Source organism: Thunnus albacares, chromosome 23 (genome assembly GCF_914725855.1).
Source record: "Thunnus albacares chromosome 23, fThuAlb1.1, whole genome shotgun sequence".
NCBI lineage: Eukaryota > Metazoa > Chordata > Actinopteri > Scombriformes > Scombridae > Thunnus > Thunnus albacares.
In genome coordinates this window covers 1,895,260-1,917,560 of record NC_058128.1, presented here as the reverse complement: position 1 = coordinate 1,917,560, position 22,301 = coordinate 1,895,260, and the positions used below count along the sequence as shown (strand labels likewise).

The window sequence follows — 22,301 nt, the reverse complement described above, 5'->3', positions numbered from 1 at the left end:
TCCTTCATCCTTCTTTATAATCACAGATTGTTTTTATATTGACAGTTAGGTCGCAGTCTCACAGATCAGGATGAGGAGGAAAGAGGCAAAGCAAAAAGCCTAACAAAACAGAAAATGAAAGGTATTTTGTGTTATTTTATTGCAGTTATTTACTTAATTTTAAAAATCCGGGTATCTCTGAAATTTTAACTTTTCCTGAACTAAGAAAAAAAGCTTTGTATTGATGCATTTTTCCACTAATCCAATGGGTTTTAATGATTTATGTAATAGCTTAAGAAGGAGAAGAAATACTTCATTTAGTTTATGTGAAAACTTCAGAATCACTAAATTTGGAGATGAGTTTTCTTTTGACAGCGATTAAAATGATCAATAAATCCTTGAAGTAATTTGCTGAGTAAAAATATGACTAATGCAGTGGAATTTTGTTTGTGATAAATTGTTGAGTCTATAAATTGTAAAAAAAAAAAAAAAAAAAAAAAAATTAGAAGAATTGCAATCACAGTGTGTTGGGGATTGAAGATATCTGGATGTTTTGAGAAAAAAGAAAATATGAGTAAAATCACAATTTTGAGAGGAAAAGAGAAAGAATAATTTATTCAGAAACATTCACAGAGTAGATTGGAAATGTGTTTGAATTCCTCTGAGGAGCAGCAAATTTTATGTAAATCAAGTGATATAGAAATAAGAAACCCAACAACAATCTATAGTTTTTCTGGTAATGTGTATTTCAATAAATAAATACAGGAAAATGTACACACAGTTTGGAAACTAAGCGACAGAAGTATGAACTGATCAACATGCACATTAACTTGTGTCTGTGTACAAAAGCCATGATGAGAGCGTTTGTGATGTAAGAACACGTCAACAACAAAAAAAAAAAACATTTTTAACAAACAGGTTTCAAAAAGGTTCTAAAAGCGTTTTACAGTGCAAACTGTCATTCTGCTGTAATATCAAATGTTTCTTAGTTAAAGCAGTCTTTGCTATTGGACAGCGTGGATACATTCAGCTGCAGAAACTAAACTACGTCATCGTAACACTGAAGAGACGAGCAGCGTTCAACTCATCCAACTGAAAAAGTGCCCTGTGGGATATTTCACTATTTAAACACAATATGGAGGAGAACACTGTGGACTGACTTTGATCGAGAATGGCTTCATCTCTTGAGTGCAAATCAATCACTGATAATATCTGATCAATAACACCAACGACAACGATTCCGTTTCTAACATCAGATCAATCGATTCTCCTCGCAGGTTGACTGATGATTTAACTGTAAAATCATGAAAATGTGACAAATCTTTCTGCATGTGGACTCAGTAAGAAAAAAACCCAAACATCCAATTAATTTTAATTCTTAAAATTGATCTTTGGCGGTGGTTACTTGTTGTCAATGATTAATACTGTGTAAATACAGTGTAATGTATTTACAATTCAACCAAAAATAATGTAAGTTCCCAGAATAAATATGAAAACTACTTTCATAATCATGCAATTTTAGTATTTATCTGATTTAATTTAATCTTAATGAATTGTATGTAACTGAGTTGAGAGATCAATACCAATTTCCAGACCTAAAGATTAATAAATCCTTTAATTTACTGAGTAAAAATATGACTATTCTGTGGATTCTTTTATTGATAAATTGTTGATTCTATAACTTGAAGAAAAGAGAAAAAAGGCAATCACAGAGTATTAGGGGAAACAAAATCTGAAAAAATCTTGAAGATATCTTGTATTTTGAGATAAAAGTAGTAATTTAAAATAATAATAATAATATGAGAGAAGTTACAGTTTTACAAGAAAAAAATTTATAATGTGAAAATAATGCTTTTGTGAATAAAATTGTAATTTAATGTTCTTATAACATTACGATTTTATGCTCATTTTTACCCAGAAAAGTGTAAAAATTGCAAGAATAAAGTTTTTGTGTGAATAATTATAAATAATAATGTCGTAAATTCTTTCTTAAAATATTACAATTTTATTCCCAAAATTTCACATTGTATTACAGCCACTGATGCAGGGCAAAAAAAAAAAGTCATGATATTTTGAGAGAAAAGTCCATATATAAAATATCACAGAATACAGTTATAATTTTATGTATTATTGAGAATAAAGTTTTTGTGGATGCAACTGCAATTTAATAATAAATTCTTAAAACATACTTTCTCATAACATTACAATTTATGCTCATTTTTACAACAAAGTGTAAAAATTGTATGTAATATTGTGAGAATAGAGTTTTCATGTGAATAAATATAATAAAGATAATGTTATAAATTCTTTCTTAATGTTACTATTTTATGCCTAAAATATTACAACTTTATTCCCCAAACATCACATGGTCTTACGGCTGCTGATACAAAATATATACGATTCATCATGTCTCAAAATTTATATCAAGACATGAAATCGTATTTTTTTTTCCAGAAAAATATTACAAAGAAAAAAGTCACAATTTTATGAGTAAAAATCAATTTTCTTAATGTAATATTGAGAATAAAGTTTAAATAAAATGGTAATTTAATAATACAAATTATTTCTTTAACTTCGACTATATTCATTTTTACAAATTTAATCTCAATCTCAGATTTTTCTTCCCCCTAATTTAATCATTATACCAAGATGTGATGTCTTAACATCTTATTTTGATGTTATTATTTCAATTAACAAGTTATTAAATTTATAGTGAAACAAAACAGTAAACAAACTAATCATTTAATATAATTTACAATGTTATAAAATAAATTATTTATTGAAAAGGAAAACTAAAATGAGCTGATTATAGCTTTAAAAATGTAAATGTGTGATTTTGGGTTCTGGGAACTTAAAGATATTTGTTGTTATTTTCGACTTTTCACAGACAGTTCATTGAAAACAAGTTGAAAACAATCTAACAGCTGCAGCAGTGATCCGTTTCTGTTCCTGCACGACGGGGGAGAAATAACCGATCTTTGGAAGCCTCCGCTGGTTGTTTCTGACAGAATCAAAAGTTTGATGAAATGAACACGAAGAAACGTTAAAAGTTACATACAGAGTCAGATTTAAGGCTTCAGGAGCACAGAGGGAGAACATCAACTAACTCAAACACATCTGTCCACATGTGGATCCGATCCAGTTAGTCCCGTTTCCTTTTTTCATTTCCTGTTTTTGCAAATACAAACAAACAGATCTGAAGCTTTTTTTTTCCTCCAGTTTCCCTTTTTTTTTTCATCATCTCCATCTTCGTCATTGTTACTTCAGGAGTTTTTCAAGTCTCTTCCAGTGAGTTGCAGTTTTTAAACAAAAAGCCAGAGCAGTGAAAAAGTCAAAGTTGGGTTTAGTTTGTGTTTTTTTTTTTTCTTTTTTTCTGTCTTTTTTAAATCAGTGGTGAAAAGCCACAGAAGAAAATGTGACTACAGTTTGTATCATCACACAGCTCGGCTCATTTATCAGATCGTGAACGTTGTTTCTGTCAGATCAGGGGTCAAATCCATCAAAAACGTTCACATCTAACATCAAGAGAAAGTGAACATATTTACTGTAACAGGTTAGAGACTGATCTACTTACAGTAGATATTTGGCTTTAAATCGGCAAAGATGGAAAAAACTGAAAATAATCTATACAAGGTGAGAGAAAATGTTAAAATGTAGATAACACTTATGAATTATAATCATACATACAATCATACTGAGCTATTGTCCATTATTTGTAATGTTTGTTGTATAGATGTCATGATGCGTTTATGACTGAATTAAGATTTTCTGGTAAAATTTAAGTATCAAAAAAGAAAATTGTCTCAACACTGAAAAGCACAATCAATATTTTCACTGTAAAGGCTGTTTGTTGTCGTCTGCTGTTTTTTTTACTGTAATTTATTGTTGAGTGTTGACAGTGCAGGAACTAATTGTTTTCTATATATACAAAATGTCCACGAATAATGTGAGAAAAGCCAAAATATTGAGAAAAAACAGTAGAAAAAGTTGTAATTCTAAAGGGTAAAAAGCCGTAATACAAGATAAAAGTTGCAAGTTTATAGTTTTTCCTCATGAGCGTAAAGGTACGACTTTATTCTTGTGAGTTCTTTTGGTTTATCATTATGTTCATTATTTCTCCAAAAAAAACTGCAAAAGATTTATCAGTTTTATTTTGACATATTTTGAGACATGGTCTGCTATTCTCACAAATTACTAAACTTAAGCTTTTCACTCTGTTTACAGTTGTTTTGATAAGATTTTTTGTTATTTCTCAGATTCACCTTCATCCACAGACCAGTCACGACTGAAACAGTTAATCTGTCAGTGAGCTGAGTGACAGAAAGGGACGATTTTGATGATCATTTAATCATTTATATCATTTAATTAAGCAAAAATACAAAATTTATACTTACAGGGTCTCAAATGTGTTTCGTATCTTTGATACTTTTGCACATTTGAAGCATTTTTCTGACACAAAAAGCAACATTTTACTGTCTGAAACTAAATGATTGATTAAAAATAGAATATTATGTAAGTCAATCAATGAAAATAACTGTTAATTGATCGGTCTTAAATATGAAGAGATGGATTTGACCCCCTCAGCGTTTGCTAATAAGAACGAAGCCATCTACATTTCTTTCTTTCATACAAAAACACTTTTCATTTTAAACAAGTCAGACGCAGAATCCTTCCACCTCTCGTCGCCGTAGATTCACAAATGAAGAAGAAACAAACTCCACCACGAGTCGAACGGAGCGTCGTCATTAAAAGCAGAACCTTTTTTTCAAGGCGTCTCAGTGAGTAAAGCAGCAGGATATTTACAAGAAGAAAAAAAAAAAAACACACATTCTTCACATCCTTCCTGGTCAGAGTTCAGCCAATTGCCTTTTTCACACTGAGGTCATGTGATCCTCGACACTGGGCCCGTTTCCGTGGAGACAACCTCCCCCCCCTGCCTGCGATAACGCCAGCAGGACACAGCGGGAACTTAAAAGAAGAAGAAGAGGCACTTCTTGGATGGCTGGTTTGTGTGTCGTCCCCTCTGAACGCGTTTCTCCTCCGTCTCCAGGTGAAGCAGATGTTTGGTTGTTGGTCTCGGGCTGGACAGCGGGGGGCGCCGTCGTCTCAGTGGCCTGATGCAGGGAGGCACTTGGTAGTGATGCTCTGAGGAGAGTCGAGCTCTGCTATGTCATCAGGATGGGCTTCTGCCTCACCTCCAGGATGTCTGACAGACAAACACACACACAAAGTAAATCAGAGTTCAGACGTTTCAGAAAGAGGTTTTTAAGGTTTTATACATTTGCTCGAGTTACTTAACCTTTTACCGTCCACTGTTCCACCTGCAGAATATAATTTCTGTGTAATTTACATGAAAAGATGAGATATACTTTAATGTCCCCGAAGGGAAATTTGTTCTGGACTCCGTCCTGCAGGAGATAAAATCATACATACTGCATAGTAAAAGAAAAAACATCAACATCTTAACAGCACATGGCTTCCATACACACACATACACACCTACTGACAATGGTGACATATTGCACAACCCTCATGGCCGACATCAATCAATCAATCAATCAATTTTTATTTATATAGCCCTAAATCACAACAAAAGTCATCTCAGGGCACTTTTCACATAGAGCAGGTCTAGACTGTACGTCTACATTACATGTTAGTGTTGAGAAGCTAAATGGACACAGACAGGAATGAATGTTTATAACGGAGCCCTGAGTAGAGATGCACGATATTGGATTTTTTGCCAATATCCGATATGCCGATATTTCCAACTCATTGTGGCTGATTGCCGATGCCGATATATGCACATATTTTTTCCAGCTGGCTGAGGAGACTATTATGCATGTAAGCATAGATTGTACTAAGTATGATCAAGAAAGACAATATATGAAGGAAGAACTGAGGAAGACTGGACTTCAGGAGCTCAGCATTAAAACTTTAATGAAGCTGCCAAGTGGGAGCAGCAGTAGAGTTTTCATTGAGTTTATTAGACAGACAGGATTAATGTGCAGGATTTAATCTCTGGTCCAAACTCCGGAGCAGAAGGTGGCGGTAATGCACCTAATACGCTGGTTGCCAACCGCCATTATAAACCAAAAAGAAGAGGATTTTTTTTTTCCAAACAGAGTGGTACATCCTGTCAGCCGAGGTGTTTCCTATCTGTGCAGCTGAACACAGCAGCTCCTCTGCGGACTGTTTCATCCTGACGGTTCCGGTGTTTCCTCCGCAGGCTCCACTTCACTCAGCCGCCCGTCAGACCCGCTGCTTCTTCCCACTTTAACCTGAATAACAAACCGGGGCTCGGTGCTCCGGTTGGATCCACACGGAGAGCCGAGGCTAACGTTAGCTGAGAGGCTAGCAGAGCGTTAGCACAGCTAGAAGAAGCAGCGGGTCTGACGGGCAGCTGAGTGAAGTGGAGTCTGCGGATGAAGCACCGGGACCGTCAGGATGAAACAGTCCGTGGAGGGAAACAGTTATGCGGCGGAGGAGAAGGCAACAAATCGGCAGAAAATATTAATTTCAGCCGATACCGATGACGTGCCGATAATATCGTGCATCCCTATCACTGAGTCTTCTACAGAAGGTAAGAGCTGGAACTCTGGGTGGAGAACGTTCTGTCTGATAACAGACTGCTCATAACTTGTTCAGAGGGACGAGTGCTTTCATAGCAGTCTGTACCAGATGAGCGATCTGTGATTTCAACTGTACCGTCAAGTCACCAGACCAGGCTGTAACACGGTATCTTGTAATACTCTCTAATACTGCATGGTGAAATAGTAACTAACTTCTGCTGGACTCCACAGACCTGAAGGCTACATAAAAAATACATCCGCTGTTTAAGTCTGGAGCAGAGATTTTCAACATGGACCCTCCAGCTGAGTGTTTTGTCAATATGAACCCTGAGTTAGTTGTTACAGCAGACCTGAAGGATTTATACATTGTGGAAACCACCAGTGGAAGGTCACAGACTGCTGTGATCAGTCTCTTATTTAGACACAATAACCAAGAACAAAATCACATTTTGTTATTTTTGACATCCGCTGGGCCATTTTAGCAGCAACACTGACCTACAAGCAGAACCTCAGTCATCAATATGTAGTAAAAGCTTTGTTCCCACACAAGATATATATGATTTTGTATTCTGATTAATCATCCGGTCTATGACACATCAGAAACAATGAAAAATACTGATCATAATATCCTAGTGCACAGGTTAACGTCTTCAAATGTCTCGTTTCATCCGACCAACAGTCAAAAACCCAAAAATATAAAATTTACTATCATGTAAGTCCAAGAAAAGCAGCAAATTCTTGCATCTGAAAACCTGGAACCAGCAAATGTTTGATATTTTTACAGTAATTTAAACAATTAAGCATTTTGACATTTATACCCATCAACATCTTACTGAGCTACTGAGGTCTCAAAAAGGTATCAATTAATCAATTTCATCCACAAAATGTCAAAAACATTGGAAAATGCCTGTTATAATCCTCCAGAGTCAAAGGTCATGTCTTTAAATGTCTTATTTTGTCCAACCAACAGTCAAAAACTCAAATATATTAACTTTACTGTCACATTTGAAGAGCTGAAACCTGAAGCGGCTATTTGGCTTTTTTTTTGCTTTAAACATTTTAACATTAAATCGTTTAATGAATCAATAAACAGACTCTGAATTAAAGCCGACATACATGCACCAGTTTGTCTCAGTCGACACATTTGAAGCCTCGTTCTGAGCCTTAAATGTCGATATCTGCGTGTAAAGACTCGTCAGCGTGCAGTGATACCTGCGGTGATGCGGTGCAGCGGCAGCGTGACGTAGGTCAGGTGTGAGTAGAGCAGGAAGTAGTCTTCAGTTCGGTTCAGTTTGAGCCAGGAGCCGACCAGAGAGCGACCCGTCCCCGACAGAGAGCGAGAGCGCAGGTTGGTGGCCGTGTGAAGATCTGATGCACAAAAAAAAACATCCCAAATACATCAAATCTGACTCTTATTAACACTGATTGTCTGGATTCAGATATTAGAGCCACAAAAAACTATAATTAGAGATTCTGGAAAAATTAAGGCAATATTTTAAGAAAAAGTCCTAGTAAATTTACAAGAAAACTAAAAAAATGCTTATGAAAGACTAATAATATTGATTAGGGGGGAGATTTTAATACTCTGTGGTAGTAAACATGAAGCTAAAATTAGACACATGTTCCTCCTGCAGTAAAAGACCAGTCTAACCAGTCTAACCAGTCTGAGCTCCGGTTTTACCTTCGTCTTCCTCCTCCCTGAAGAACTCCTCGCTGTCGTTGGCAGAGTGAGACTTCTTCATCTCGGCGATTCGGTTTCGGGGCATCTTACGCCTCAGAGACGGAGAGAAGAAGGAGGGTCGGTTCCTCTCGGGGGTCGGAGGCGTGCTGAAGGACGTCACCTGAAGAAGAGTCAGACACGTAAACACAGGAAGTAACATTCATGACACGCTGACGGAGACGTTGTTGTTGTTCTGGCAGGTTAGAGACAGAAAATTAACGACTGTTTGGTGATTAATTCATCTTTTTAAATAATGTGTCAGTAAAAATATCAAAAATTTTTTGTCTTTGTGATCGTTTCTTGTGTAAATCTGAGAGTTCTGGAGGTTGTTTCCTGTGAGTTGTTATTTTTCACTTAATGGTAAAAATTATGTGTAAATTAATAACAGCGGGAACAAAATCACCTCGTTTACAGTCTCTAATGAAGCTCCTGCTTGAAAATTTAATATAATAATGTTTCTGGCTGTGAATTTTTGCTTTACGTTCTTACTACAGTAGTTATTATGGTTTATATAGACTTGAGTGAGATGTATCACAATACTTGTTAATAGATCAATTCATCAGGTGTGTTTGTACATAAAAAACAATCAAAGCGTATCGTTGCCACCATAACAAAAAAAAATATTTGCTCAATTTCTGGTTCGAACGTAAAAACTTTTTCACATTATATTATTAGATATTTTTCATGTTATTACAACAGATTTTGTGAAATAAATGTTTGGTGACATGAGACATGTAATAAGATGAAATGTGAGATTTGTTGACAAGAGGAAAAATAAAACCAGTTCAGATTTATTCTTTACGTGTTTAAGAATGACATCAATCATCCGCAGAACAAAGACAAAAAGCACTTTCCCCCAAAATATTGAAGTGTTTCTTTAAACAGATGATTAAAATTGGAGACGTGTGAACGGTTTTTCAAACTTTTCTGTTAAAACGCCTCATAAATGTTGATCTTTTCATCTCACTCTTGCAGGTTTTTTCCCAAAATGTTGAACTGTTTCTTTAATATTATCGGTAACAGATCCTGATTTCACGAAAACACAAACATACTCGGCTTGTTCCGTGTTTTTATATGTTACCTTTTAAGATCAACAATCAAAAGTGTTCATTTCATCCTGAACTCAAGAGAGTCCGTCACACATCCGGGAGACACATCTGGAGGACAGACTATTAAATGATGCATATTTCAGTCCAGCAGCATTTATTATTGATCGTGACCTGATTTCCTCCCTTTTGTACGGAGCTCATTGAAGCTTTCTGCTGCTCAGTTTCTGCCTGGTGAGCTGAAGGTTTTCGGGGGTTTTTCTGTTCTGTTTTTTTTTTTTTTTTTTTCAGCTCAACAGACAAACAGGAGGAACTGAAACCAGACTCCTACACACTTTGGTTCCTGGCTTAAAAATACTGCTGAGACTGAACAAATAGGAACTGCAGAGTTCCTGTTGGGTGAAATCAGGACATCTGAAGGCTGCAGAATAACAGGCGTAACTGGGATTAGATTTGAAACCAGTTTAAAAAAACAAACTGAGAATTTAAAATAGAAATTCTTCTTTTAATTCAACTTATATAATAAATAAGAAAAGAACTTCAGGTTTTCAGGGAAATATAACCTATTTGTGTTTGATAAACAACAGTTTTGCGATGCAATGCACGATTGTGTTCAAACAAAATTAACACACTTTTGATGATTTTCAGACATTTCATAAATTTTTACAACACTGAGCAGCTTAAGATGATTTTGATGTTATTTATGCCAATATTTAATTTAGTAAACCGTTCTTAAGGTGTACTATCATCACTGGATATCAATATAATTGCATTTTTGACAAACTGAACGCCATGTTAACTTTGCTGAGTTTAATGGTGTAAAATGCTTCATGACGAATGTTTTAAATTTTCAAGTTGTATCTTTCTCGTGTTTCTCAGGTTCCTGTTTTGATATGTCAGATGTGACAGTTGTATATTAATGACGTGTTTTTGTGCAATGAGAATAAATTGACGCCTATTTTATGCTGCCATGTTGGCAAAGTCACCTTTGTTAAAGAGGTAACGTACTTCAATAGACTTTGTTGGTTAAATAAATTGAGAGGACCTACAATAGAGCCCTGTGGTACACCAACATCACAAGTGACATCAGTGACACCTTGTTATGGATCTTTACATCAAGAGGTGAGGGTATTTTTGTTTATTTGATTTGTTTATGCCTTAAAAATGAAATCAACACTTTATTTTAAGGCATAGAAGGTTCTTGTTTGTTTCGTCGCTAACCTGAGGTAAGAACTTGTGGTCTTGTGATTTATGTGTGTGTGCTGTCCTCACCCTCTCGTGCATGGGTGACACCTGGTCCTCCTCGGTGCCGCAGGGGGAGGTGTCACCTGTCGGCACCCGGCTGACAGCCATCTCGGCGTGACCTTTTCCCTGTGGACCCTTCATCCTCACAAACTCCATGTTGTTGTACTTGTAAAAGCCAAAAGACATCCGCTGGGCCATTTTAGCAGCAACACTGACCTACAAGCAGAACATCAGTCATCAATATGTAGTAAAAGCTTTATTCCCACACGAGATGAACACGGTTTTGTATTCTGATAAATCATCCGGTCTATAACACGTCAGAAACAATGAAAAATACTGATCATAATATCCTAGTGCACAGGTTAACGTCTTCAAATGTCTCGTTTCATCCGACCAACAGTCAAAAACACAAAAATATAAAATTTACTATCATGTAAGTTCAAGAAAAGCAGCAAATTATTGCATCTGAAAACCTGGAACCAGCAAATGTTTGATATTTTTACAGTAATTTGAACGATTAATCAATTATCTGGACTTTCACATCATGCAAGATAGGAAGTAAGATAACGAAGATTCCCATGTTTACCATTTTTAAGGTTTTTTTTTGTTTGAGTTGGTTTGTGTGATGGTTAAAATATATGAAATCTGTATTTAATTATCTTGAATGGCAGACAGACACTAGTTAGCAGAAGGTCAGATATTGATAATGAAGCTTTCAGAAGAACCAGAGTTATAATTATAACTATGATGGTGCTTGATAACGTTAGCATGTTCAGCTGCTTGCAGTTACAGTTAGCATGCTGCATAGTTCCAGCACTTTTAATGTCCTCGAGTTGTGTTCTTATTGTGTTTATGTTTCACTTTTTTGTGTAAAAATGATTTCCTTTTGTGCAACAATAAAAATCTGAACTGAGCTGACAAAGCATTTGTTTTTGGTGGGAACAAAGTAAAGATGAAATTGGAAGTTTCTTGGGCTTTAATTTGTGATACAAAAGGCTTTAAACTTGAGTAAAAGTTCTATTTTTAGGCATTTTATAGATCAAACAATTAATCAATAATGAAAACAATCATTAGTTGTTATCATGTTAACATTTGATGTTACAGTTTCTCACCCGGTTGTCGTAGACTTTCTTCAGCGCCTCGTAGCGGATGGAGCCCTGGAAGATGACGCCCTGGAACGTGTTGCTCTTGTCGCTCGCCACCAGCTCCACACACACCATCTCCCCCTCGCCCACCGTCATATCACTGAACACCTGCACAAACAACACAAACACACACCTTCACCCTGAAACTAGTCATCTTCCCAGTTCCCAAACCCTAAATAAGGCCCCCGTTTTCTCTGTTTGTGAGGTCATTTGACTATAAAAACAGAAACACACACACACAGAACGACTGTTGAGATGCTTGACTGAGTAACACAGTAAGCAAAAAAAACGTTCATTGATTTCCTCCCCATGAGGGAAATCTCTGATCTGGTGTTTCTCCCTCCAGCTGACCTATAAAACGAGGTGGTGGCGCAGTAGTTTGTGTTTAAATGGAGTGAAAAAGCATCAAGTCACGCTTCATTACACCGGCAGCATCAACTCGATCGGCCCAGCGACCGCGAGGCCGCGATTGACCACTTTAACGTTTTACCGCAGGTTTACTTCCAGCTGATTTCAATCATTTCCTTCATTTACAGGAGTCACTGCAAAGCATTTCATATATTATTATTTTCAGTGGAAGTTGGGATACTCAGAAAACTCATTTGGTATTTAAAACGGCACTATACTGTACATACATGAAATATTTTGATTTTGGTTTTATTTTTGCTTGTTTATCCTCAAGTTTTAAACACCTCCAATATCATTATATCTGTATTAGTTGTTCCAAATAGTCGGGCTGAGCAATATGACAATAATATCATGTGGTGACAGAAAAACATCTATCGTTCCATATTATCCTCTATTGTTTATTTTGTTGTGTCGTAAATCTCTCTCTATATATATATATTTTTCGTCGTTTGGTTGGATACTTCTGCTGCTATGTAATTAGGTTATTTAACTATTTATTCATTGAATTGACAGAAAATGTTCTATATTGTGACATTTATCGTTATCAGGATATGATATATTGGTCATATCACATTATTATTACCATGTTAAACAGTTTTATCACAATAATCATCAAACTTTCCTGAAATGCTTCCACTAGAGCTAAAATACAGTAAAATTACTTCACACCATGAAGAAAATTCATCAACTATTTTGATAGTGTTCAAAAAAATAAATACTAGTTTACGTTTATACTACGTACTATATTATGAAAATGAGTAACAACATGATCTACAGATTCCTTTTTCAGTATCGTTTTTAGACACAAAGCAAGAAATCTTCTTCTTCTTCTTCTTCTCTGTGAAAACTTTGTCCACTTTGTACTTTACGTGTCATTTTCTAACAACCTGAATGTTAACAGCCTGCTGACATCACAGCACTGATTGTTTCCAAATGAATCAGATTCATTCACTTTTAGTTTCACTACTGCTGTACGTGAATAGATTGAGCCTTCTGCATTATAAGTTTGGGTACTACATTTCCCATCATGCTTTGTGGGATTTAAAGCTATAATATGTAATTATTCCACATTAAAATGTGTAAAAACAACTAGACCTGTGTTATATATGTTGTTGAGTTGTGTACTTACATTATCCCAAATGTTTCCAACAATGTTCAAACTCAGAGAAATCTGTCATTTAATCAAAGTAACGGACCGTTTCATTTGGTCGCCTGTCGATGACGTCATACCTCCTCTACCAAAGAGTAAACACGCACCAGATGCATACGGCGGCGCTGTGTTTGTCCGCTACAATGGCGTCTACCAAAGAGTAACTTACACACATACAAGATAATACATCGGCGTTGTGGTTGTTCCACACAAACTGTTATAAATGGACTTTTATTCAGTTTTAAGACACATTTTCATGATAAATTTAGGTGGTTTTTAACTATATCTTTTAGCTGGAAGAAGGATTTTAGTCATTGGACGTCTGGATCTTAAGTTATCAGAGAAATAAACTGGACAAACGTTAGCAGCAGCTCGGCTAACAGCCCCTCCAGGAAGTCCGGTGGTCACCAAACATCGTCGGAGAAATATTGATTTTTTTAGGTGAAACAGCTTTAATTAGTATTTTAATGATTTTAATCTGCTGGTCCGTTTGTTCTGGAGAGGAGGAGACCTCTGCGGATGATGAACACTGGAGTAATCCTATCCCGGTGAAGCTGGTTATTTAACAACAAAGACAACAACTCCCATGATCCCTTGCTACTTCACACCGTCATCACACTCCGTCTGTTGTTATTGTTTTGATTGAGACGCCTAGCGGCTGAAATTACATATTATGCGTTTAAAACAGCCATAAAGTCAATGAGTTAGCTGTGGGCTTCACCTGAGATGTGCAGACTGTACAGATTCAGCTTTATTTTAACTCTGAACTGGTCGCCGACGACTGATTGATGGTTTTTGGAGTTTATTTATTATTTCACAGGCTGCGAGGCGGCTCACATACGGTTGAAGTCGTTGCAGCAGTTCAACCAGACGAGTTTTGTTTCCTTTACCTCCTCAAAGTTGTCGATCATGAAGAAGATGTTGGGGTAGCTCATCTTGGACTCCTCTCCTTTGCTGTCCATGGCGTGTTTGCTGGGAGACGCAAACACTTCCTGAGAGAGGAGGAAAGAAAAAAAAAGAGAAATCACAGACATCTTCATTAACCACCGCTGTGATAAATGAGGCCTGAAACCAGCTAATTGGAGAGCTGCTCTGCTGTAATTAGAGTGTGAGAGCTGCTGCCGAGCTTGATGCTTTTTTTCCCACCTGACACTTCTTCTTGTGGATGTGGATATCTCCTGCGTCTGAGCGCGTGCAGACGGCACACGTCACCACATAGTCCAACTGGAAGATAATACAGGTTTCAGGTTATTGTTGGCAGTAGAGACGCAACTAACGATTATTTTCATTATCAATTAATTGTGTGTGTCAATTAAACAATTAGTTATTTGGTCTATAAAATGTCCTCAACTCAAAGATATTCAGTTTACTGTTATAGAGACTAAAGAAACCAGAAAATATTCACAATTAAGAAGCTGAAATCAAAGAATTTGGACATTTTTTTTCTTTAAAAATGACTCAAAACGATTTATTGATTATCAAAACAGCTGGCGATTAATTTAATAGTTGGTAACTAATCAATCAATTAAAGTAGAGCTACAACGATTAATCCATAATAACTAAAAATTAAAAAACAACCATTTTTCAAGCACAAAGTATCTGCTTCCACCTTCTAAAATAGATTTGCTGTTTTTCTTCAACAGTGAATTGGATGTTTTCAGGTTCTGGACTGTTAGTCGGACAAAAACAGCTGATTAAAAGGCTCCACTGGAGGCTTTTTTTTTTAACATTTAATCGACCAAATAATTAAAATCGATAATGAAAATGATCTTTAGTTGCAGCTCTGATTGAAAGTGTTGCATCAGCTTCCTGCAATGATCAGCATCAAAGAATGTAAACACTGCAAGTATCAATCTACTCAGAATACTTCATATTAATTAATTAAATATTCAAACTCTTTCACTTGTTGCACACTTTGTTGTGTTATTGATTTAACTCAAAATGGATTCAATGAACCGATAATGACAAAAACAAAACATATATTCAGTTGTCAGTTTATTAGATAAAAACTAATGTTGTATAATAATGTAGTATAAAGCAACATCCCTGCAATAAATCCTACATTTATATGTGTTAGGTTAGACTAAATATTAATGTGTGTGTGTGTGTGTGTGTGTGTGTGTGTGTGTGTGTGTGTGTGTGTGGATCACCTTCTGCAGGATCAGGTTCAGGTAGACGCTCTCCTCCCAGTCTATGTCGGGGTCACCGAGGCCGGGCAGCTTCTTGGAGTCTCTCCTGTAAACCTCCACCTCCACCTGAAACACAGCCGACACGCTTCATCACAACCGGATACCGACGCTAATACAGCACACACACACACACACACACACACACAGTCACAGAGTGTGTGTGTGTGTGTGTGTGTGTGTGTGTGTGTGCAGGTGAGACTTCCTGTCACTGCAGTTTGACATCAGAGGAGCTTCAGACCTGCAGGACGAGTCGGTTCAGAGTCCTGCTGCAACATCAGCTCTATATTCATCTGTTACCATGGCAACGTCAAGAAGAAACACAGGAGGCGTCTACGGATCCCCAGAAGTCCCAAAAGATGATGGACGTCTTTATCTCGCACAAACAAGATGAACTAAATCAAGATCCCTTCTGTCTGCTGGAACAGAATAAGTTATAATCGTCTCGTATTCGAGGAAATGCTGAACAACGTCTGCTGACATTATGAGATTTTAAGGTGTTTTTTTTAATAAATTACCATCAATTTCACTGATATTTGTGAGTTTTTTGTTGATCTTTTTATTTTTAGTTATTTCCACATGTTTTCCTTTTACGTATTTATCTGATTCATCAACAAGGCAACAAACAAACGTCCAGTATTTATAACATTTCATCATTAGTTTAGTTTTGTCTTTTTCATCTATATTCATATCATCAGTCGTCTCGTCCAGTCTGCATAATGTAGGACAGAAAGTACTTCTAATATTCAGATGTTTTATTATCTGCACTTTTAATCTTAATGAAAAAGGCAAAATGTTTAACAATAATAACAATAATAATAATAATGATAATATTCACAGAGATCTGAATCATTTAAGTCACTTTTCAAGCAAAAATGCCAAAGATTTGATGGTTCCAGGTGTTTTAATGATTTAATTTAACAATTTTTCTGCCTTTTTGTTTTCTTACACGATTGTAAATAAAATTTACATTTAATTTACAAACATTTAATGACATATTTTGCTCCAGGATATTTTTACAGATATTTTCTCACCGTTTTTTTAATGTTTTACAGACCAAACGATTCATTTATTAATCGAAAAAAATGTATAAAACATCTTTTTAAATATAAATAATAATGAATGATAATGAAAATAAGTGTCAGTTGCAGAACTCTCTGTGTGTCCCTTTTTAACTGACCTCCCACAACAACAACAACCTAAAACAACAGTTCCTGGCTTCTGTTGGAGACTCTGCAGGTGTTTCTCTCTCTAAAACGGATGTTTTGCATGAAATTTGTTGTAGATATTCCTGATTGCAAAGAGACAGATCCTCTCCACATGTACAGTCTTTATTCCCGCTGTAGGAACAGAAATGTAATATATATATATATATATATATATATATATATATATAAATATATAAATGGTTCAGAATCAGCTGCTCTTCCTCTTCGTCTCTATTTAAAAACAGATCTGATGAAGGTCTGTGTCAGCCGGTCTACAGGGAGATACAAGGTCTCCACATGCCAGGATTCATATCACTCACAGACCATTTAGAGCACAGGGAATGGTTGCCGTGGTTACGTACGTGTGTGTGTGTGTGTGTGTGTGTGTGTGTGTGTGTGAGGGCGATGATGGGGACGGGAGGAAGCTGATCGACGTCTTTCACAAATAAAAAAACAAAGCAAACTGATTTTTTTCACACGTTCGGCGTGTTTTTGTGATTCTGCACGCGAGCAGAAAGTGACATGTGAGAGCAAACCGCTGCCAGAGGGAAGTGGGAGAAAGACTTTGTTCTCTATTTTTACTGCACATACTTCAACACTGACATCCATATCTGAGGAGAGTGTTGAAAACAAACCATAAAACTCAGCATACAGAGAACAGTTAGTTAGAAACTTTATGGTTCTGCAGGACGGAGCAGGAAGCTTCGGTTGATTCCTCACAGTCACATTTACAAACAGCAGCTTAAAACAGCATTTCCACAGTTTGTCCACCAACTAGGGCTGCAGTCTGCTGGTCGACTGGTCGATATGCTCTCGTCCGACTAAATTCTCATTGGTCGAATCATCTCCGTGTTATTTTCATAAGGAGAAAAGTGCTACATCAACAGCTTTCCAGGATTAATCCATTATTTCCTGCGGCGGGAGGGACAGACTAACAAATTACCTGTTTCACCCAATAAGCAAACTAAAAGCTTGTGAAAAAAGATGTTTTTAAAGGAAGACAGATAATGAAAAGAGAATTACTCGCCACCTTTTTTTGCCTCTAAAGCAAAACTCAGGATCTGTTCAAAACTAAAACCAGAGAAAAACAGAAAATCTTCACATTTTAGGATCTAAAGTCAGCAAATATTTGGCATTTTTGCTTAAAAAAAAAGACTAAATGGATCAGTGGATTAACTAAACAGTCTGTGACTGACCCGAGTCTGAAAAACTCAAACAGTAAAATAACCTCAAAGTGACTGAAGCTCGTTTCTCCGGTGTGATGAAACGGAGACGATGCGAGCCGTTAACCCGACCTGGCCCGCCACGAGAACAACAGAGCGTAACCGTGGCAACCGGGGACGGAGGCGAGGACGATGTAGGACAAACTACAAATAAAAAAAAATTTAAAAAAAGGCAGACAGAGAGACTCGAGTGTTATTCAGAAAAATCTAATTATAACGATGAGAGAGACGAGGAACACGGAGCTTAATTATACATTTATACACATTTATACATTTTATATTTATACTTTCAAAATAAGGTCTGACAAAAGTTTTAACATCAGTCATTTGTCATTTTTCTCTTTTTTTCATCTTAATCTTTAATATTTTGTCTTCTTTCCATGTTTTATTTTTTTAATTCAAGCTCAAAATTTGTGTTTTTTTTACTTGTTTTGAGCTTCAAATGCTCAGTTTAGAAATAAACTGCAACATCAACCCTGCAGAAGATGAATCTTACATATATGACACATTGTTTTAGGGATTCTTTTCCCTCTTTGTTGACTTTCCTTGGATTTGAAGAGGCTGTAAAATACATTTGAGTGTCAGAGTTGTTGAACCAGGAAGTTTGTTTTTGGTGTTTTGCTGTTATGTAATTTAGATCTAAAGCTGAAACTCAGTCTGAAGGACGATTTAAAGACAGAATTATGAATATGAATCACCTGAGCAGGTCGCCAGGGTGACGCAGAGATCGTCTCTCTGCTGCATCAGATATTTAATAAAAGCATCTGAACACAGGAAGTGACCGAGGCCTCTCTCTCTCATCCCCATAAATAAGATCAATACAGTCTCGGCGTCAGATCTGATGTGCAGATTAAAAGGCTCAGCAGACAAACAGTCGCACCGCAGACGCTTCTGTTCATGAAGATGCATATTTTAAAAAAATCAGAAAGCTGCGTTCATACATTTAAACACTCAGATTGTTTGGAGCGTGAGGGCCGAGCTCAGGGGGTCAAACTGTCCCTCTGGATGTTCTTCATCATCGACATCGAACGCCCAGACTCGCTCGCTCCGACGGTCTGATCATGTTTTATTTAAAAAAAGTTGTTGTGGAGACGTTCAGGATCTATTATTTACTGACAGAGAGAGAACGGAAGAGACAACAGGAGCTTTTTATTCATATATTTCACCTCAAACTGTTTTAATTTGAGGTTTTTTTTCACTGTATAATGACGACGTCGTGTGTTTTATGAGAGGAAATCAGTTCACATTAAAGGTCTGAAATAGTTTCAGCCGCAAATATATTTTTAAGAGACTCATATTTGACCTTTTTACAGTGTTTGTCTGGTTTTTTTTTGTTCTATTTTAGGAAATCATCTTGTCTTACATGTAGGTCAAACATGCTGATGCTGGGGTTAATAACAAGTAAATTAATTAATTAATTATTGTATATTATGTTGTTTTTTTTTTTTAAAGGGAATATCTGCATGGTTTAAGGGCTTTTCAAGGGATAAAAATAATAAATAAGATGAAAAACCTCCTTTAATAAAGTGGTATCCCTCGCAGAAAACCCATTAAAACTCTTTAAAATATTGTATATTAATATTTCTATTAATCAACCTCCAATTTAAGGGGTGAATCCCAAATTTGAGGTTAATTAATGGATTTCTGCTTGGATTAAGGACGTTTTAATCCATGCAGGTAAAAACTTCTCAAAATTGACCAAATTTCACAAAAGCCATCGATGAATAATCAACGTAGAAAAACATTTTAAAATGCTGAATTTTTCTTTTAATAGTAAAATTAAGGCCTTTCAAGGACGGAGAAACGTGATGTTACTTGTTAGATTAAAAAAAAAGGTAATTAAATAATCTTTTAAATAATTAAAAGATATAGAACTGTAATGAAAACCATTAATTTATCTATTCTTTAATTAAAAATGCCAATTAAAGGGTAAATTAATGGAAACATTATGGTTTTATAATGTGTGTTCCTGGATCTCAGCATTTAGAGAAACTTTCTATCATAACTGATCATTTATAGTTGTGTAATGTAATGAAGGCTGACTTCCTGTTTTTTTCTGCTGAGTTCATGATAAACTGAAAGACTGAACAAACACAAGTCTAATATTTAACTTCTGCACTTCTACAACCTGCAGTCACATGATCACTGACCCAGAGGAGCTGAGAGGAAACACCGATGAATGACGAGGAATTAAACCCGCAGCCTCCTGGTTCACACAAACGACCATAAATATGTGTGTGTGTGTGTGTGTGTGTGTGTGTGTGTGTGTGTGTGTGTGTGTGTGTGTGTGTGTGTGTGTGTGTGCGGATTATTCTCGCTCACCTTTTTGCCCTCGGCGTTGTCGGTGCTGACGTAGGCGAGCTTCCTGCGAACGTAGAACAGCATGTCGTCCTGCCGAGGAGCCCACTTCTCCATGAAGTACGTGGAGAACATCCAAGTCCAGAACACGATGCGGTCATCCTTAAAACAACCTGCAGGACACCGAAACAAAGACAAATACACAGAATTAAACAACATGGCGGCAGCTGGATCTTCGTCAGGTCAAATTTGAAGGATCTTTTAAACGTACAATATGTAATTTCAGCTGCTAGGCGTCTCAAACAAAACAATAACAAAAGACGGAGTAGCAAGGGATCATGGGAGTTGTTGTCTTCGTTCAGCGGGATAGGATTACTCCAGTGTTCATCATTCAGGATGTTTTTACCCACAGAGGTCTCCTCCTCTCCAGAACAAACGGACCCGGAGATTAAAATCATTTAAATATTAATTAAAGCTGTTTCACCTAAAAAAAAAATCAATATTTCTCCGACGATGTTCGGTGACCACCACACTTCCTGGAGGGGCTGTTAGCCGAGCTGCTGCTAACGTTTGTCCAGTTTATTTCTCTGATAACTTAAGATCCAGACGTCCGACGACTAAAATCCTTCTTCCGGCTAAAAGATAAAGTTAAAAACCACCTAAATTTATCATGAAAATGTGTCTTAAAACTGAATAAAAGTCCATTTATAACAGTTTGTGTGGAACAACCACAACGCCGATGTATTATCTTGTATGTGTGTAAGTTACTCTTTGGTAGACGCCATTGTAGCGGACAAACACAGCGCCGCCGTATGCATCTGGTGCGTGTTTACTCTTTGGTAGAGGAGGTATGACGCCATCGACAGGCGACCAAATGAAACGGTCCGTTACTTTGATTAAATTACAGATTTCTCTGAGTTTGAACATTGTTGGAAACATTTGTGATAATGTAAGTACACAACTCAACAACATATATAACACAGGTCTAGTTGTTTTTAGACATTTTAATGTGGATTAATTACATATTATAGCTTTAATATCCAGTATGAACAAGAGGAATGATGAAGGTACATATCATTATGATAATGATGATTGTTGCTTTTTAAATTACTGATATAACATTTTCACTTCCATATTGCTGTGGATTACTGGTGATTTTCCGGGTGAAGTCTGCATCCCAAGCGGACTCTCTGGAAGTCTGCAGGAAGTCCGCTTGATGAATCCTGGATTTGGACTTTCTGGAGCTAAATTTAGTTCTTTTAGATCGTTTACATGTAAAACCAGATGCAGAACTTTCCAAAAAAAAAAAAAAAAAAAAAAAGTACAGAAACTTCATTGAAGGGTTTACAGGCCTCCACAGAAGTTACATATAAAACACAACAAATATCCCCATAATTAAAGCTCCACATTAAAACACATCCTCACTGTGTGTTTAATGTCTGTGGAGGTAAAGTTTCCTCTGCGAGCTCTTAAAACGTTGATGCGGTTCAGTCCTGCAGCGTCTACTAATTTATTATTCCATTATTCTCTTCTGGCCGTTTCTCAAATCAGAAGCTATTTCTCTTTATGGGCAATAAAACAGCTGATAAATTATTCACATCCTGCTGGATTATTAAACTCACTCTTTTATTTTATTTCGAAAAAATGATTTGAAAGTATCATGATATAAAGAGCTGCACCGATCAATACGATCACACTCTCTTATCTCGACCACCCGCCCTTCATCACCTCGGGGTTGCTCTGCTACCTCTTTACAGGCCGACCGAGGCACCTGCCTGCCACCCGGCAACTGTTGCCAGGCAACCAGGCAGAGGATGACATGGCATTAAGTTAAACTTCCTGTCAGACCAGCTGCTTCTCTGAGGCGTACAGAGCAGAGAAACCCCCCGAAAACAGTCACATCCTTCAGGACCGATCAAAACCCGATCAAAACCCGATCACATTAATATTAATCTGATTAAAAGATAAACTTGGTTTGATTCCATCAGTTCAAAAACAATAATTCACCGTTTTCTTTATGTAGATACGTCGCTATTGATTGACCTGTCTGTAATTGGTTAATTCCTTGGTTGGCTGCTCCAATCAGCATCAAACTGACCAGTTTAAGTTTAAGTCAGTATTGGA

The 22,301-nt window shown here is 36.6% G+C and overlaps 1 protein-coding gene across 1 annotated transcript in view; it reads right to left on the bottom strand.

The window, feature by feature from the left end:
• Positions 1-702: 702 nt before the first annotated feature.
• kiaa0930 (KIAA0930 ortholog) overlaps positions 703-22,301 on the bottom strand; it is a 37,186-nt gene continuing 15,587 nt past the window's right edge. The window contains exons 3-11 of the mRNA XM_044343231.1: positions 20,202-20,350; positions 15,413-15,517; positions 14,409-14,486; positions 14,153-14,254; positions 11,672-11,812; positions 10,587-10,775; positions 8,230-8,389; positions 7,761-7,916; positions 703-5,185 (exon numbers count right to left, since the gene is read on the bottom strand). Of these exons, the coding sequence (XP_044199166.1) occupies positions 5,145-5,185; positions 7,761-7,916; positions 8,230-8,389; positions 10,587-10,775; positions 11,672-11,812; positions 14,153-14,254; positions 14,409-14,486; positions 15,413-15,517; positions 20,202-20,350 (1,121 nt within the window). The 3' untranslated portion in view covers positions 703-5,144. The remainder of the gene's footprint in view (positions 5,186-7,760; positions 7,917-8,229; positions 8,390-10,586; positions 10,776-11,671; positions 11,813-14,152; positions 14,255-14,408; positions 14,487-15,412; positions 15,518-20,201; positions 20,351-22,301) is intronic.